This window comes from Pelobates fuscus, chromosome 9, assembly GCF_036172605.1.
Source record: "Pelobates fuscus isolate aPelFus1 chromosome 9, aPelFus1.pri, whole genome shotgun sequence".
Classification (NCBI taxonomy): domain Eukaryota; kingdom Metazoa; phylum Chordata; class Amphibia; order Anura; family Pelobatidae; genus Pelobates; species Pelobates fuscus.
Window position 1 is genome coordinate 98,210,193 of NC_086325.1, and position 18,107 is coordinate 98,228,299.

Below are 18,107 nucleotides of genomic sequence, written 5' to 3' on the forward strand. Positions count from 1 at the left end.
GGGTAGGATACAGAGGACGAATCTGATTTAGTCCGTCTTGCAATGGAAAAAGTGACTCCCTAGAGAAACCGTCCACGTCAAAGGCCCTAATGTCAGACACCCGTAGGAAGGAGACGAGGCATAGTAAAAGGGCCAGTTTGGCTGAGAGTTGTTTCAGCGATAGAAACGGATTGTGCGGCCAGCCTCGCAGGAAATCCAGCACTCCATTCACTTGCCAGAGGCTGGAATATTTGGGTGCTGGGGGTCTCGTCAGTCTAGCACCTCGCAGTAGACGACATACCAGTGGGTCTTGACCCACCGGCCTGCCTTGTACTGGGACGTGTGCCGCTGAAATGGCCGATCTGATCACGTTAAGGGATCTATACGATCTACCTGTTGAGAAAAGATGAGCAAGGTAATTGAGTATCAGTGGGACAGGGGCAGTAAAGGGATCGGAATCCCTTTCCATGCACCAATCACCCCAGGCTGACCATGTGGAGATGTAACATCTCCTGGTGCCCGGAGCCCATGAGTCCCATAGGAGATCTTTAATAGATTGCGATAGGCCGTGGACCGACCAGGAGCCCCTGAAATCGTCCAGGCCACCAGTTCCAGTTGTCCTTCCAGGACGAGCGGGTGAGGTTCCCCTCGAGGTCCCGACAGGAGGAGTGGAAAAGTCGGAAGCAGAACAGGATTGTCGTGGGACATCTCCAGGAGGTCCGGGAACCACGGTTGACTCTGCCAAAGAGGCGTTGTGAGCAGGAGCGATGTCCTGTGGGTGCGTGAGTACCGTAGTACCCGTGGGATCATAGAGAATGGAGGGAAGGCGTAGGCCCCGTGAGAGGGCCAGTCCTGAAGGAATGCGTCCGCTGCTTCGCCCATCGGGTCCGGAAGCCAGCTGTAGTACCTCCGTAGTTGGTGGTTGGTCCTTGAGGCGAACAAATCTATTGATAGCGGGCCCACCCGCTGCCGTAGTGTCTGAAATACCTCCCTGTTGAGTTTCCAATCGCTGGTGTCTCTCCAGTGTTGGGAGAACCAGTCCGCCGTCAGGTTGGAGACCCCTGGGAGATATTCCGCCTGTATCGTGATGTTCCTCCGTAGGCAGAAGCTGTAAATGTCCTTCGTGGCTTCGGTCAGGTCTTTGGACCTCGCTCCGCCCAGGAGGTTGATGTATTGCACCGCCGAGACGTTGTCCATACGGAGTAGGATACAGCAATTCGACTTGTCTTTGGCCAGGCTGTGTATGGCGAAGGAACCCGCAATCAACTCCAGGCAGTTGATGTGCAGGTCGCCCCATCCCCACAAACTGGCGTCCGATTCCACGACGAAGTCTGGGGAGGGGACGAAAATCGCTTTGCCGTTCCAGGCTTGTATGTGTAGCAACCACCATCGCAGTTCCGATCTCACCTCCTGATTGAGTGGGATCCAGTGGTCGTAGGAATGTCCGGTGCGCAGATATCCCGCTTTCAGCCGTTGCCTGTAGTGTAGAGGGCCCGGGAATACCGCTTGAATGGATGAGGACAGAAGTCCCACAATCCGAGCGAGCATCCTGAGCGGTATCGAGTCCATCCTCAAGACCCGTCTGATTTCCTTCCTTATTGAGGATATCTTTTTCGAGGGGAGGCGCAGTACGCATTCCCTAGAATCGATGTCGAAGCCCAGGAATTGTACCGACTGGGATGGAGAGAGAGACGACTTCTGTCTGTTCACCACGAATCCCAGAGACTCCAGTAAGTGAACTACAAATCTCGTCTGCGATCGTAGCCTGGACGCGGATTCGCTAAAAATCAGCAAATCGTCCAAGTATACGAGACACCGTATGCCCTTTGTACGGATGCGAGCCATCACTGGTCTCAACAGCTTCGTGAAGCACCACGGAGCCGAGCTGAGGCCGAATGGCAGGCAAGTAAATTGGCATACCTGTCCTCTCCATCTGAAACGGAGGAACCGGCAGTAACTTCTGTCCACGGGGACCGTGAGATACGCGTCCTTGAGGTCCAGGCGTGTAAACCGTGTTCTTGACGAGAAGGTCTTGTAGAAGATGGATTCCTTCCATCTTGAAGTGTCTGTAGATCACGAAAGCGTTTAGCTGTCGGAGATTGATAACCGGCCGATACTCGCCCGTCTTCTTCTTGACCAAGAAGATATTGCTTATAAAGCCTCCCCCGTCTGGCGCGTATTGAATCGCGCCCTTCTCGAAGAGTGTGTGGATCTCTTCGTCCACCAGTCGGTTTTGTTCTGACGACATGTGGATCGGGGGGGGGGGGAGTGGTCTGGACGGGTTGTGCGGCAAAGTCTATTACGAAGCCGCGTACCGTTTGGAGGACCCAGGCGTCTTTGGTAATCTGCTCCCAGTTCTGGAAGAAAGAAGACAGGTTGCCTGCAATAAACTTTGGGACATTGGTTTGTACGGAAGGACTCACCATTATTGAAGCGGCCGCGTCCACGGCCTCTGAAACCTCTGGTCCTCTCTGCACCTCGGAACGTTGAGGGCCTTTGCGATGAGGACGGGAAGAAGGTTGAAGTCTGTGGAAACGACCTGGAACCTGAGGTCCAAAATCGGCTGGCGGCACGGTTCCGCTGTCGGCCAGCCCTTCCAAAAACACCTCTTGTGGGAGGAGTGTGGAACACCTGCTTGAGGGAGGTTTGAGCCTTGTTTAAGGTCGTGAACAGGTTCACGTCTTTTGAGTTCTGCGATGAAGGCATCACCAAAAACAAATTCTTTGGCCCCCAGTTCCAGGAGCTTGCTATCGATCCTTATCAGCGCCGATCTGCGTCTCTCGACGCAAAGTGCGGCGTTAGCGTTGCCCAGTAGACATATTGCGCGTTGGGCCCATTCGCGTATGACATGAGGGTCCAGCTGCGAGTCTTGGCTGAGGAGCCGCCACGACGGTATTGATCATGGCCTGAAAGTCTGGGTTATTTTGTGCATCCTCCATGATCTGAGGCGTATCCCGACCTGTGGGGCGAAAACAAGTTTCAGTGGGAAATCGTGATGGTTTATCACATGCAAATATAGGTCGGTTCCCGCTACAACCGTGGTTGCCCGGCGTAGGGGTGTATGTATAGAAGGCTTAATGCACGTAATATAGTAAATAGGGCTTCGAATTTATAGGATTAAGGATAAGCCCTCGTGCATATTCTCGGGGTTCACCCCGGGTGGTGTGCCGTGGTAGCAAGAGGACACCCACATCAACCCCCCCAAAAAAAAAAGGTGGGCCGTATCGCCCTGCATGCGTATCTGGGGGGTCACCCCAAGTGGTGTGCCATGAAAAAAAGAGGACACCCACATAAATTTCACCCTTGGGTGCAGTAATGTAATATGACCCTGTGTAGGGTAACCAATGATATACCCTGAATGGGGATAATAATACCAAAAAAATCCCCTGAGGGGTGAGTATATATGTATATGTCCCTTTAAGTAGTTGTATCACTGTAGGGGACAACGATAATCTAAGTATTAGAAGCCTTCAAATTATGTGCATGCATCCTCTTGCCTCACTGAGGCAGATATACAGAACAGAAAAAATGAAAATTTCCTCCCCTTGGGGGGAAGTGGTATGCAGCACTAAGATTTTTTTCCCCTGCACAAGCAGCGAAGGGGTGCTGAGGAAGAAACGGGGAATCACCCTGAGGGCAATCCCCAGTATCGTTACGGCGGTCGGGTGATTACCGAAACGCCGTGCTGGAAGAGAGAACGGCCGCCGCAGATCTCGCGATAACTGCGAGATCCAAGATGACCGCCGGCCGCGTGGGGAAGGGGTTCCCGCTCGCGGCCGCGAGCGAAATGCAGTTAACGCGGCGGAAAATACAACAGTAAACCCCGGCTACCCTCCACCCGTCCCCACCAGACCCTGTGTGCGGTAGAGGCACGCATGGCGAGCGTGGCACGGACAGCCGCGCTGCCCGCGGATCGCCGGAAAAAACGTTAAAGGGAGAAAAAAATATAACAGAGCACAGGGATAGAGACAGTGAGGGGAACAGGTAGTCAGGGCAAGAATAAAACAAAATAATTCAGTACACAATAAACATAGCAAAATAACAGAAACTGAAGCAGTAGGCAAAAATACTCTGGCCTGTTGATGGCTGGAGCAGCAAAGAAAGAGGAAGTGATGTCATAGACAGGCCCTTTTATGGGCAGCATATCTTTTATCTGATTGGTTGTTACTGTTTCTATGCTGCTGGAGTTTTCAGTAAAGAAAGATATGCAAATATGAAGCCTCCTGTCATGTGGTAAAATTGGATTTTGGTTCCAACATTTTTCTAAATTATTTATTTATAAAAAAATGTAGGGAGGGAGAGATATAAGAGTCTATAGTTGCCCCAGCGACGTGGTGTGCCTGTCCAATCTAAATGCTCCTTTAGGTTTGCTTGATCACATGATTTCATACTCGGAAGTGAATATTAATGTGTCCTATATAAGCCACTTCTCAGTTATATGTTGTTTGTGTCCTGATGAAAGCTCCTTAGGGGAGCTGAAACATTGATGTACTATTCGGAATAAAAAAAGATTTTGATTTGGAAACCCTGGGAGTGCCGGTATTTTTCTGACTGGACATACCCCATTTGCCTTACTTTGGGTTGTCTACTTTTGCAAATGGTATGCCATCATGGGGGTAATTCTCATTCCTGGGCTACCATACAGTTTCAAAGGCAACGTAACCAATCTGGCAAATTTCAATGTGAAAAAAATGAAAAATGTAACATGCTAGATTTGACCCTGTAACTTCCCAAAACACCATAAACCCTGTACATAGGGGGTACTGATTTACATGTGAGCCATTGCTGAATACAAATATGTGTATTTTATTGCAGTAAAAGCAAACAGTATTTTGACATTCACAGTTAGAATGTCACGTAGAATTAAATTTTTTTTTAAAAATTCTTATTTTCTCCCATTTTTTTTTATATTTTATTCATATGAAATTATGTTTCATACCTAAATATTTGATGTTAAATGAAAACCCTGTTTCCCCTGAATAAAATTATATATAATAAGTGTGGGTGCACATAATATGAAAGAGGCGAATTACGCCTGAACAGACATATACTCAAGTTTTTGTTAACGGTTTGTTTTGATCACAACGTGTACATTTGGCTCAGTCCTTAACCCCTTAACACCGCAGCCAAATGTACAAGTTGTGAACGAAACAAAACGTAAACAAAACCTGGCATTTGCGCTATATGTCTGTACAACCGTAATTCACCTCTTTCATATTAAATGCACCCCCCTTATTATATATCATTTTATTCAGGGGAAACAGGGCTTTCATTTAATATCAAATATTTAGCTATGATACATAATTTAATATGAAAAAAATGGGAGAAAATAAGATTTTTTTTATTTTTTTAGTTTTACATGACATTTTAACTGTCAATGTCATAATACTGTTTGCTTTTACTGCAATAAAATACACATTTGTATTCAGCAAAGTCTTACGTGTAAAACAGTACCCCCTATGTACAGGTTTTATGGTGTTTTGGGAAGTTACAGGGTCAAATATAGCGTGTTACATTTGAAGTTGAAATTCGCCAGATTGGTTACGTTGCCTTTGATACTGTATAGTAGCCCAGGAAATAAATTTACACCCATAATGGCATACCATTTGCAATAGTAGACGACCCAAGGTATTGCAAATAAGGGATGTCCAGTCTTTTTTAGTAGCCATTTGGTCACAAACACTGGCCAAAGTTAGCGTTAGTATTTGTTTGTGTGTGAAAAATGCAAAAAACGCCAATTTTGGCCAGTGTTTGTGACTAAGTGGCTACTAAAAAAGACTGGACATACCCCATTTGCAATACCTTTGGTTGTCTACTATTGCAAATAGTATGCCATCATAGGGGTTTTCATTCTTGGGCTACCATAGGGTCATAAAGGCAACGTAAGCAATCTGGCAAATTTTAATGTGAAAAAAATGAAACACAAGCCTTATATTTGACGCTGTAATTTTTGAAAACACCATAAAACCTGTACATGAGGGGTACTGTTGTACTCGGGAGACTTCGCTGAACACAAATATTTGTGTTTCAAAACAGTAAAAAGTATTGCAGCAATAATATCGTCACTTTTACTGGCGATCTCATGGTTGTAATACATTTTACGGTTTTGAAACACTAATATTTGTGTTCAGCGAAGTCTCCCAAGTAAAACAGTACCCCCCATGTACAGGTTTTATGGTGTCTTGGAAAGTTATAGGGTTAAATATAGTGCTAGCAAATTAAATTCCTTATACTTTCGGCATGGGTGGTAAGGCAGGTCCCGCTAATTGTAATTAATTAGGATACCTAATTATGTAAAATTATTACATAAATATATGTGTAGAATATATATATATATATATATATATATATATATATATACACACACACACACACACACACACACGTGTATATATACACGTATATATATATATATATATTTTTTTTTAATTTATATATAGGTGTATATAGATATATATTTCGTTCTACGTGTATTTTGATATAAATATATATATATTAATATCACAATACAGTTAGAACGAAATAAAACACATCTATATATTTTTTATTTTTTTTTTACACTTTTAACATTATTTTATTTGATTTTCAGCCAGCAGGGGGACCAACTGTCATTACAGTTAGTCCCCCTGCTGGCAATACAGAAGCCAGCTATACCGGCCATGTGATTGTGAGGTCCTCGCAAGGACCTCACTCTCACATGACCGGGAGGGACCGGAGGAGGAAGATCTGCCGCGGGGGGGCTCCCTGGGAGTCCCCCCAACTGCGATCGCCGGCGTGGGACCGCCGGCGACCGGGTAAGTTACTAAAAACCGGAGGGCGTACTATTACGCCCTGCGGCGTTTAGAGCCGCTTTTAAAAGGACGTAATAGTACGCCCTCCGGTCATAAGGGGTTAAGAGGTTAAGGTGGGTTTGCAATGCAGGTGCATAAACATCATCACCATAAACAATGACCACCAGTAGCATTTGCTGCACGGTTTCCTTAGGCAGGATTTGTTTCTGTCCAGGGCACCTAGTTGTGTGTAAAGTTTTAAACACATTTTTTTTTTTCAGTGTGAAGGCCAAATGATCGATTGGGGTCTAGCAACATACTTGTATTTTTTTTTTTTTTTTAAACTGCAGGGTTTTAGATTGCAGAGTTAAGGAGATAGGGACAATGCACCAACACCATGGCAAAGGTATGTCTTTTATGTAAGATATGTAACAGGGTTGATGTTCCAGGAGGGATAAGCCAAATGGCAAATGATTTAGGTAAACTAGAAAAATGGTCAGTTGTGGCAACTGACATTTAATGTGGAGAAGTGCAAGATATTGCATCTTGGACGTAAAAACCCAAGGGTAGAGTACAGAATATTTGATAGTCTCAACATCTAAATAAAGTGATTTAGGGGTGATTATTTCTGATGACTTAAAGGTAGGCAGTCAATGTAATAGAGCAGCAGGAAATGCTAGCAGAATGCTTGGTTGTATAGGGAGAGGTATTAGCAGTAGAAAAATGGAAGTGCTCATGCCATTGTAGTTGTACAGAACCCTGGTGAGACCTCACTTGGAGTATTGTACGCAGTACTGGAGACCGTATCTCCAGAAGGATATTGATACCTTAGAGAGAGTTCAGAGAAGGGCTACTAAACTGGTTCATGGATTGCAGGATAAAATAAACTTACCAGGTATAGCTTGGAGGAAAGACGAGACAGGGGGGATATGATAGAAACATTTAAATACATAAAGGAAATCAACACAGTAAAGGAGGAGACTATATTTAAAAGAAGAAAAAACACCACAACAAGAGGACAGTCTTAAATTAGAAGGGCAAAGGTTTAAAAATAATATCAGGAAGTATTACTTTACTGAGAGGGTAGTGGATGCATCGAATAGCCTTCCAGCTGAAGTGGTAGAGGTTAACACAGTAAAGGAGTTTAAGCATGTGTGGGATATACACAAGGCTATCCTAACTCTAAGATAAGGCCAGGGACTAATGAAAGTATTTTTAAAAATTGGGCAAACTAGATGGGTTCTTATCTGCCATCACATTCTGTTTCTATCCTATAGGTAAGTGAAATCTTGAGGGTCATAGTTCATGTCCTCTAAGCTGCTCTTTGTCTCTTTCCACGTGCATACATGCTCAATCCAAACAAATTCGTAGTTTGAAAGCCTTGTCATTGTTCTTCCATAGAAGGCTACCTTGCAGGTGTGCATATATATAAGAGGAAGCTTAAGTTTTTGTTTTTTTAGTGTGTATGTATGCATGCAGAGAAACAGAAGAAGGCCAAATAAATGTCTGATTATACAAACACACACACACTTTAATAACAATACGTCTTGCTTCAACGCGGCGATAATTTAAGAGGAACATGGAAAAAAAGAAATCTGCATATTTTATTAGTATTAAATCTAAAATATATATTTAGCGCAAATAATGGACAGATACATGATAAAAAAACAGTAGAACCTAGAGTTAAATCAATTTTAAAAACAAGTAATCACAAGAATTTGATGCAAGAACATTAATACAATCTGACACTGTAGACCAGAGCAGACAGACTTTGGTCTACAGGGTTTATGAAATCTACAGAGAATCTGGGATTGGAGTAATTTAAGACTTCACAGTTCATTTGGGACTAGTTACTATGTACACTGACTATACTCTAAGGCTTCTGCCAGTCTAAAATTAAAGAACACAACCACTACAGCCTGTTGCAGTGGGTATGGTTCCAGCATGCACCTGGCATTGCTCCAATTCTGTGTCAAACCATTTTCAAACAGTTTACACAGAAGGTTCTTGCAGCCCAGCCCTTTGTTACACTTTCACATTGGCAATATTAATTAGGTCCATATTTAGACAGCATTCACTGGCTTAGTGAGACAGCCATCTCTCCCAGTAAAGAATGCTTTTCGGTAATGAAAATGCAGAGGAGAAGTAAATTCCACAATGCTAAGCAAGCTAGCAGGCCATGAGCACCTGAGTTTCAGAAAACTCAAAAACTGACAGAACTTGGGGAACAGTGCCAGGGGTATGCTGGCAGCATAACTACAAGGGGCTATATAGATTATGGCCTATACAGTGCCCTTTACCAAATTTAAAATATTAAATGAAACCCAAGACCGTGGGTATATTATTCTCCTTCGGCACATAACCCAAGCAACCTAGACATAAGGCTTCAGACACACATAAATATTTACAAGGTTTTAATTTCTGAACACTTAGTTGTATGTTCAGGTTTTCACCAATCAATGAGAATGAGTTAACACTCAGCAGCACGTTTCACCCCAAGTATGACATTTACCACTCTGTTACACAGGGCAATGCTGTGACTAAGAATGTTTGTGTTGTACAGTGGCAGAATGAAAGCCTCTGAGCAGATGTTCTGCTTTATTCATCCTCTGTGATCGGGGAGAAACCAGAGAAGAAACTGGCATTACTGTTGCACAGAGCTTTTTTCTTTTTCTTCAATATAGAAGGCTGGTTTTCTTGAGATTCTGAACTGGGTTGTGCATCTGAGCTAGTGCTTTGTTTCCGTTGAAGTCTAAATGAAAGCACTTGACCTATATCACCTATTTCACGGAGCACCTAGGAAAGGGAAAAAAAGTACCATTGTTATGATTATAACATCATTAACTGCAACAGCAATAATTTTAAATTAAACATTTAAAAAACATATATGCACTATAACTTGGGAAACATCCAATCAAGTAGGCATTTACTATACCTTGGAGGTGGGGGTGACACATGGTGGTGTAAAGAAGGAGCCACCAGCTGTTACATCTGCTGGGTACTCTGCTTTTAAGGAACTTTCAGATTCCTGTGACTGATCCTCTCCGCTTACATCATCCTAAAGGCCAAATTTAAAAGGTAAAGCAGAGTAACAGGTTAGGAGTTAAATTTTGAAACAGTTTTGGGAAGAACTTAAAGTAATAAAAGCAAAAGCTTGTGACTAAATTAAAGTTGGAAACATTATAAAGCTGCCATTGAAGAGAAAAATAGAAATGTATTTTAAAGGGACTCTCCAGTGCCAGGTAAACAAACCCATTTTCCTGGCACTAGAGAATCCTGGAGTAACCCCCTCCCACTCCCCACATCACTGAAGGGGTTAAGACCCCTTCAGCTACTTACCTGAATCCAGCGTCGATGTCCCTCTATGGGGAAAATCTGATGCTGAAGGTCCGTGAGGATTCTAACATCAGATAATCGACTATTTCGATTCTAGCACTAAGTGCAAAAGGGTCACAGCACCCAGACTACTTCAATTAGCTGAAGTGGTCTGGGTGCCTGGAGTGTCCCTTTAAGGTTTTAAATTGCCTGCTGTTGTAATGGTGATTATTAATGAGGGAGGGACTTTATGGATTTGATTAGTAGCCAAATTCCATCAATTTCTTTCACAATATGTTGAATACTATATACTAGAAACATAGAATGTGACGGCAGATAAGAACCATTCGGCCCATCTAGTCTGCCCAATTTTCTAAATACTTTCATTAGTCTCTGGCCTTCTTATAGTTAGGATAGCCTTATGCCTATTCCACACATGCTTAAACTCCTTTACTGTGTTAACCTCTACCACTTCAGCTGGAAGGCTATTCCATGCATCCACTACCCTCTCAGTAAAGTAATACTTCCTGATATTATTTTTAAACCTTTGTCCCTCTAATTTAAGACTATGTCCTCTGGTTGTGGTAGCTTTTCTTCTTTTAAATATAGTCTCCTCCTTTACTGTGTTGATTCCCTTTATGTATTTAAATGTTTCCATCATATCCCCCGTCTCGTCTTTCCTCCAAGCTATACATGTTAAGATCCTTTAACCTTTCCTGGTAAGTTTTATCCTGCAATCCATGAACCAGTTTAGTAGCCCTTCTTTGAACTTTCTCTAAGGTATCAATATCCTTCTGAAGATACGGTCTCCAGTACTGCGTACAATACTCCACGTGAGGTCTCACCAGTGTTCTGTACAATGGCATGAGCACTTCCCTCTTTCTACTGCTAATACCTCTCCCTATACAACCAAGCATTCTGCTAGCATTTCCTGCTGCTCTATTACATTGACTGCCTACCTTTAAGTCATCAGAAATAATCACCCCATAATCACTTTATTTAGATGTTGAGACTATCAAATATTCTATACTCTGCCCTTGGGTTTTTACGTCCAAGATGCATTATATTGCACTTCTCCACATTAAATGTCAGTTGCCACAACTCTGACCATTTTTCTAGTTTACCTAAATCATTAGCCATTTGGCTTATCCCTCCTGGAACATCAACCCTGTTACATATCTTAGTATCATCCGCAAAAAGACACACCTTACCATCAAGACCTTCTGCAATATCACTAATAAAAATATTAAAGAGAATGGGTCCAAGTACAGATCCCTGAGGTACCCCACTGGTGACAAGCCCAAGCTTCGAATATACTCCATTGACTACAACCCTCTGTTGCCTGTCACTCAGCCACTGCCTTACCCATTCAACAATATTGGAATCCAAACTCAAAGATTGGGGTTTATTGATAAGCCTTCTATGTGCAACAGTGTCAAAAGCCTTACTGAAATCTAGGTAAGCAATGTCTACTGCACCACCCTGATCTATTATTTCAGTTACTCAATCAAAAAAATCAATAAGATTAGTTTGACATGATCTCCCTGAAGTAAACCCTTGTTGTCTCGGATCTTGAAATCCATGTGTTTTTAGATGTACTAACTACAGTGGTTTCAACATTTTCTGAACTGAAGCATACTGATTATATGAGTATTTCCAAAACTCACCCAATACTGTTCCTTAGTCAATTGTTTATACTTCTTATAAATAGAATACTTAAATATAAACAAACTCAAGAATGTCTAAAAGTATGACAATTTCTTGTTTTAAAAAAAAAATTAAAAAAAATAATGTATATTAGAATTTAGTGACAGGTGGGCAAGCAGTGGGAGGCATCTTAACGTTAGAAGAGGGAAAGTCTAAGGCTATCCTTGTGTAGAATGCCATAGCAGCCGGGTCATACAGAAAAACAACCAGACCCTTACATATGCAAAGAAATTACACTTGTTCCAAGAACTTTAACCAGCATTCAAATTTAAAGACACTTAAAAAAAATTATCAGAAACAGTTGGAGAATACAATCAAAAGAAAGAAGTAGGAGGCTGCAAAACGAAAAGGGAGCTACAGCCCACCATAGGCACTCACACTGGGACTCTCTCGGTTTCTGCATTTTGAAGGGTCACAGCAGCAATCCTCCGAGCAGTTCTGCTTTGTCTTTCTGCAGCGGCACATTTTATTTCCACATCGTGCCTTACAAGAGCACTGTATTTAATAGAAAATGGGTGAAATTATCCTAATATTTGCAATGAACACGCAATATCCTGACCACAGTTACGATGATACCAAGACATTATTATTATGTACATAGAAGTATACTTTCTATGAGAGAAATCCAAGTTTGATCTGGCAATTAACAAGACATCAAAATTGTATCTTACAAATATGTTTATCTTAAGAAAAGGATGGTCCCCAGTGAAGAAGGCCCCCTTGAGTTTCAATATCTAGTGCTTACCCCAGTTAACACTTTTTTCGTTTGTTTCCCTTTGCCACCAGGCTTCCAATTTTTGTCATTTGTTTCATCTCCAGACTCCTCAGACTCAGATAGCAGGTCCTCCAGAATCAGAGCCGTTGTTTTTGTTCGTCGTCTATTTTTTGGCTGTTGAAAGTAATAAATGGTGACTCCGGGAACATTAAATTAATTAAATCATGACTGAAAGAAGGACTTGCAATTTTACCTTTGGAGGTATGAAGTCGAAGGGAGAGCCTGGAGAATTTTCTACAGTTTCTGGGAAGATGTTGCACATTTTCTTTGCACTTGCGACCTGAAGAAGGGTTAGTCTCTGTGTGACAAAATACAAAACGTTATCAATGAAATGTGTTCTCTAAAAACATGTGATGACAAAGGAGTATGTCATCTCCAAGAAACACTGTTAACATATCTAAGACCACACACAAACCCGTATGTTCAGCTATATTTGACCAGGTTTCCTAAAAGCAAAATGTCGCCAGGTCGTTTCAGAAGGAAATTTTAACTTGCCCCTCCTCCAAGGTTATGGTTGATGTATTACAAAGACAAAATCCGCACAGGTCTAGACATTGGATTTACTTTAGACGGGCAGCTGCGTGAGATACATTGTTTTCAAAGCCTATCTTTGCAATATTTTGACCAAATGTGTGGTTATTTTAGAAAGGCTTAATAAATTCAACTGAAGTCATGGAGTTAAAGAGTTTATACTTGCAATACGCAAATAAGTTATCCAATAGTTCCTGAAATAATTTAATACAATTTATCCAATACTTTTTACATGCAGCTATGCAGAGGGGCCAAAAATAAAATAAAAACAAACCAAAAAAACAGTTAAGTGAACTTGGTTATCTATACAAAAACGATATAATTCTAAGATACATGACATTCCTGCAAGGCTTAAACATTCTTTAACATGAGCCATAGGCATAGGATATATTAAAAGGAGATTTGCACTGCTAACCAACGATTAGTCAATTTCTTATTAGTAGTTCATTTTAAGGAAGAATAAATACGCTACATCAGGTTGGAAGAGTATTCGAACACAAAAATGTGCCACATCTACCCCTGAGTTCTCATGCATCTTCCTTGGCATTTTGGCTGCCATTTACATAGAAAAAAAAAAAAAAAAAAAAAAAGTTTCATTTGTAGAAGATGCTTTACAACAGCAAATTATAGCGTCCCACCATATCAAAGTGTATCTGTTACTGTACACACAACTTTGTCTTATATCAGGGAAGCCCAATAGGGAGATCACCAGATGTTGTAAGACTACAACTCCCATAATGCTTTGCATGCATTTAGGATGCCAAAGCATCATGGATGCTGTAGTTTTAAAACATTTGGAGGTTTTCCTTTTGGGCACCCATGCCCCATTAAAGATTAAGTTTCTTCTGTACATTGTGAAGGCTCAAATACTAGCACATTTACAGGTATTTATGTATTGCCTTTTAACATTTGGCTCTTCCTCGCCAGTCATCCAAAACCATAGCATTTGTCCTGTGTGCCAGCAGCATAGAGTCACCAGTGACAAGGAGCGCAAGCAACCCTCCAAAAAGGCGGTTCTTTTGCTCCCTGTCAAAGTGCGACTTCCCCAGCAGGTGTTTCTCACAGTATGGAACACACGACTCCGATGTGCTGGCAATGTGGTCAAGATCAGCAGTGAGGATTGGCCAGCACGAACATCTATGGACCCACCAAGAAAGGCAGTGCTGAATTGCTGGGCAGCAGATGAGTAATGCTCTGAAAGTTTCTAAATCTCAAAAATGGATTGCATATCTTTATGATAAATTATATTTTATAGTGTTTTGGAAGCGATTATTGGAATGTAAGGTAAAGCTGGAGTATTAGGATCCTTATTAAAAGGGATGAAAAGCCAACAGAGAAAGTACTAAAGGCTATTCAACATTGCCAGCACAATATACTTGTGCAATTGAACAGCCACTGGAACCTATTTACAGACACAAGTAGAAAAGGTTTAAAAAAATAAACGTAAAAAATATATATAATTTATGTATGCCCCCCTCATGAACTTAATGAAAACACTTTCTATTTTAACAATTACAGGTCATTATCTGAAAAGTCCCCCCTCCATCCCCCACACAGGTTTCAATAATGTGCAGAATGAATACCAATCCCTTAACAGATGCTTGACTGTTCTATGGACATACACGTTTGTAATATTTATAATTAGTTTCATGTGTAGCTTTCATGTTGGTGACAGGCCATATGATCATAAAAAAAAATAAAAGATTTTAAAAGGACACACATGACAGTTACAAACAAGCTTTGCCAAAGCAATGAAAACACTAAAGCATTAGGAATACAAACACTTTTCTGTCCCTAGTAACAAAAAAAAAAAAAAAAAAAAAAAAAAAAAGAGAAGCCACAAGAGGATGATTTAACACGGCAATGGTTTATATTGTAGAGTCACAAGGACAGGATCACTATAACCAGGCTACGACATTAAAATAAAGTGGCTAGAGTGATTTTAGCAGTACTTTCAAAAGGCAGGAAACAATTAAGAAAACTGGAAATCATTTTAGACCTTTTTTGCATTTGTAGAGATTGGGTCACACTGAAATATTGATTTTATGGTGCAAGCCATTATTCCTCACCTGTTTATAGATTTCATTTTCTTGGAGAAGCTGTTGGTTCTTTTCACACAGCTCCTTCATTTTCTCAATTTCTTCATCCTGAATAAACATGAAAAGATCATTACTATTAGTGCACTTTAAAGTAAAACAAAAACAAAAACATAACACTGACAGTGAAGCAAGTTGCTTTTGAAAAAGCATCTACTATCTCATAAGAAACTGTTGTATGTAATTTTCTTATCTCATTATCAAATAGAAAACTCCAGGAAGTATATCCTTTGTCCCTTGCATATACTAGTGTGTTCCTGTCTCCTTGTGGTTTTAACTGCAGGAAGTTGCAAACGTTGCTGAAATCTTAAACCTTCCGTGTCTCCTAAAAGTGGACAAGGTTTTGCTCTGCCATTAGAAGTACTTGTGCGTGCCACGATTGCTCAATCTATAAGCCGCACAAACTTCCATGGCCTATGCCTGACTTCCCAGATTTCTATTAGAGAGCCCGTGTGCCTTCATCTTCATCAAATGGAGTTACTTGGAGGAGAGCCATTCAGTGGGATTGGTTGGAATTGCAATTTATTCAGTAAGCTGGGTAAAGAGGCTGGGATATGTCATGGAAGGCGGTTCATTGAAGCTAGTGCCAGAAAATGCTCAACTCTTCAACTGGATTGATCTGAAGCACTACAAACAACAGTACATAAGAAAAAAAAGAAAAAAAAAACACACAAACATCTGTCTAAAGAAAAATCAGCATAGGAAAAAAATACAGGAGTGAAGAAGAAACGTACCTGAAATTTCAACCTTTCCATTAGTTGTGCCTCCCGCTCCGTTACTTTGTCTTCTTCTACCTCATCAGAAGATGATGTCTGCTTCTGCTGTAGCTGACTTAACAAGTACAGGATCTGTAGGAATAAAGAAAAAAAAAAAGGTCTAAATTATTGCCACTTCATAATCTTCCATTTGACCACTCACAAATGCCACATTGTACACTGCACTGTATTTACATTTGCAATATGTCTCAAATGTGTATATTTCTATTCATTTTGGAGTGTGAGAAGCCATTTTCACATATCTCGGCTTCATAATTTAAATGGCACATAGTTAAATTAAAGGTCACGCCAGGCACCAACCAATGCATTTGGTGCAATTCATGCAGTCTTTCTGGAGTGTAACTCCACACTTTCAGTTCACAAAGCAACTTACTTATTAGATTTATTTTGAGTATGAATTCAGCTCAACTGATGAGAGATGTGTGAGCTAAACTGCAGACATAAGAAAAGTATACACACTGGGTGGAGCCATCAGCGATCACTTTCTTGTGTTATAATTAAGGTGAAGGTGAAGAGTTTGATATCACCAAGTTTTGTACTATAGTTTATCCATAAACTGCAGACATGCCTTCACCCACGGCCAATCACTCTCCTGTAATAAAATGCTCCCTTAATGCTTAGAACAGCTTTCAAATATTACAAACATAAGAGAAAACAGTAATTCACTGTGCTGGTGGATCCAATTCAACAGCTCAGACTTTTATTTCACTTGGTGAGCTAAACTGTATACGGTCAAATCGAGATGTGTGTAAGGAGAAGTCATGCTGCTGAGGGAAGCAAAGTCTTTTTTTTTTTTTTAAGCAAAAACTAAAGATTTAGTAGAGAAAAAAAAGCAGCATGAATACAAGACCAAAACCATCATATGCACTTTAATTGTACTGCTGGTGGGCCCCAAAGCATTCCTTTTAAAACTAATCTTACTAATTATACTGAAAAAAACTCTAATTTAATAAAAGTAAATATCTGGAAAAATAAAAATCAAGCATGAACTGTCTGAGGTTAGTACCTTCTCTTGGTGCTGCTGTTCTAACTGTACAAGCTGGCTCTGATGCTCCGTTTCCATTTCAGCCATCTGATTGCGTTCCTCAAAGATGGTCTTCTGAAGGTCTGCAGCATGTGCTTTATTGTGTTTCAAGCTGCTGTCCAGCTTGCTGACTTCAATTTTGCAAGAGACAAGCTAGAAAATTTTGAAAGAGGAGCAAAAGGATCACTTGTGTACAATGAAAAGAAAGCATTGGAGTAAAAAAAAAAAAAAAAAAAGGTGCTACTTTCAAAACACTCAATCACAGTTTTAGCTGATTTTAGCTTAAAACAATGGCTGTCACTTTGCAGATCTCACTTTAAAATGAATACTTTACTTTTTTGGCGTGGAAAAAGGGAAACAAGACGCACCTCAAACAGTCAAAAAAGGAAGGATGAAAAAAAAGCAGTTAGAGTAAAATATATTGGGCCAATTACCTCTCCCATCAAATATTTAAGTGCACATTTTGCTTCCATTATATTTGAAATGGTTTCCCATCTCTGTTTGGCTTTGTCCTCCTCATTGCCTGCATCCAACAACTTCTGTTGCAGGTCTGCTATCTGTGCACTCCTTCAGGAATACAAAAAATAAAAAAATAAAATAAATGTTTAGGTTAGTATCAATGCTACAGAGTTTGCTAGAAACATACTTCTATATAAAATTTACATAGTGTTCATGGTTTCTTCCATAAACTTAATTTAGTGGTTAAAGGATGGTTGGAAAAAGATACCCAATTACCATCACACTTTTTTTTTTAAATGCAAAAGAAAGAGTCTAGAAATAAACAGTCTAGTCAACCATTTGAAAATTAGCAAAACCATATCTCAATTGCCAAATATAGCCAAAAATATATATCACAATAAATAGAAAAGTACTTATAATATTCATTGTCCATTTCTCAAGTACTCTAGACTATTTCATTACATAGGCTTTAAGACAGAATGATATTTGGATGGTTTGGTTAAGTCAGGTCGCAATGGTGCATGGATGTTTGTCAGCCCGTTCTCCCTTGGCCATTGAGGGAGAATGAAGTTGGCTGGCTGTGGGAGAATGGAGGTGGGCGTGCGAGGGAGCTGTAATCTTCTTACTCTTCTCCCTTGCGCCGCCCCCCCCCCCCCCCCCCCCCCCCCCCGCCGT

The 18,107-nt window shown here is 40.9% G+C and overlaps 1 protein-coding gene across 2 annotated transcripts in view; it reads right to left on the reverse strand.

Moving 5' to 3' along the window:
- Positions 1-8,448: 8,448 nt before the first annotated feature.
- KIF4A (kinesin family member 4A) overlaps positions 8,449-18,107 on the reverse strand; it is a 60,205-nt gene continuing 50,546 nt past the window's right edge. For both annotated transcript variants that reach the window (XM_063432190.1, XM_063432189.1), the window contains exons 22-30: positions 17,408-17,540; positions 16,956-17,126; positions 15,908-16,021; positions 15,147-15,224; positions 12,740-12,844; positions 12,517-12,660; positions 12,150-12,266; positions 9,685-9,807; positions 8,449-9,545 (exon numbers count right to left, since the gene is read on the reverse strand). In XM_063432190.1, coding sequence (XP_063288260.1) covers positions 9,348-9,545; positions 9,685-9,807; positions 12,150-12,266; positions 12,517-12,660; positions 12,740-12,844; positions 15,147-15,224; positions 15,908-16,021; positions 16,956-17,126; positions 17,408-17,540 — 1,183 coding nt within the window. In that variant the 3' untranslated portion in view covers positions 8,449-9,347. The remainder of the gene's footprint in view (positions 9,546-9,684; positions 9,808-12,149; positions 12,267-12,516; positions 12,661-12,739; positions 12,845-15,146; positions 15,225-15,907; positions 16,022-16,955; positions 17,127-17,407; positions 17,541-18,107) is intronic.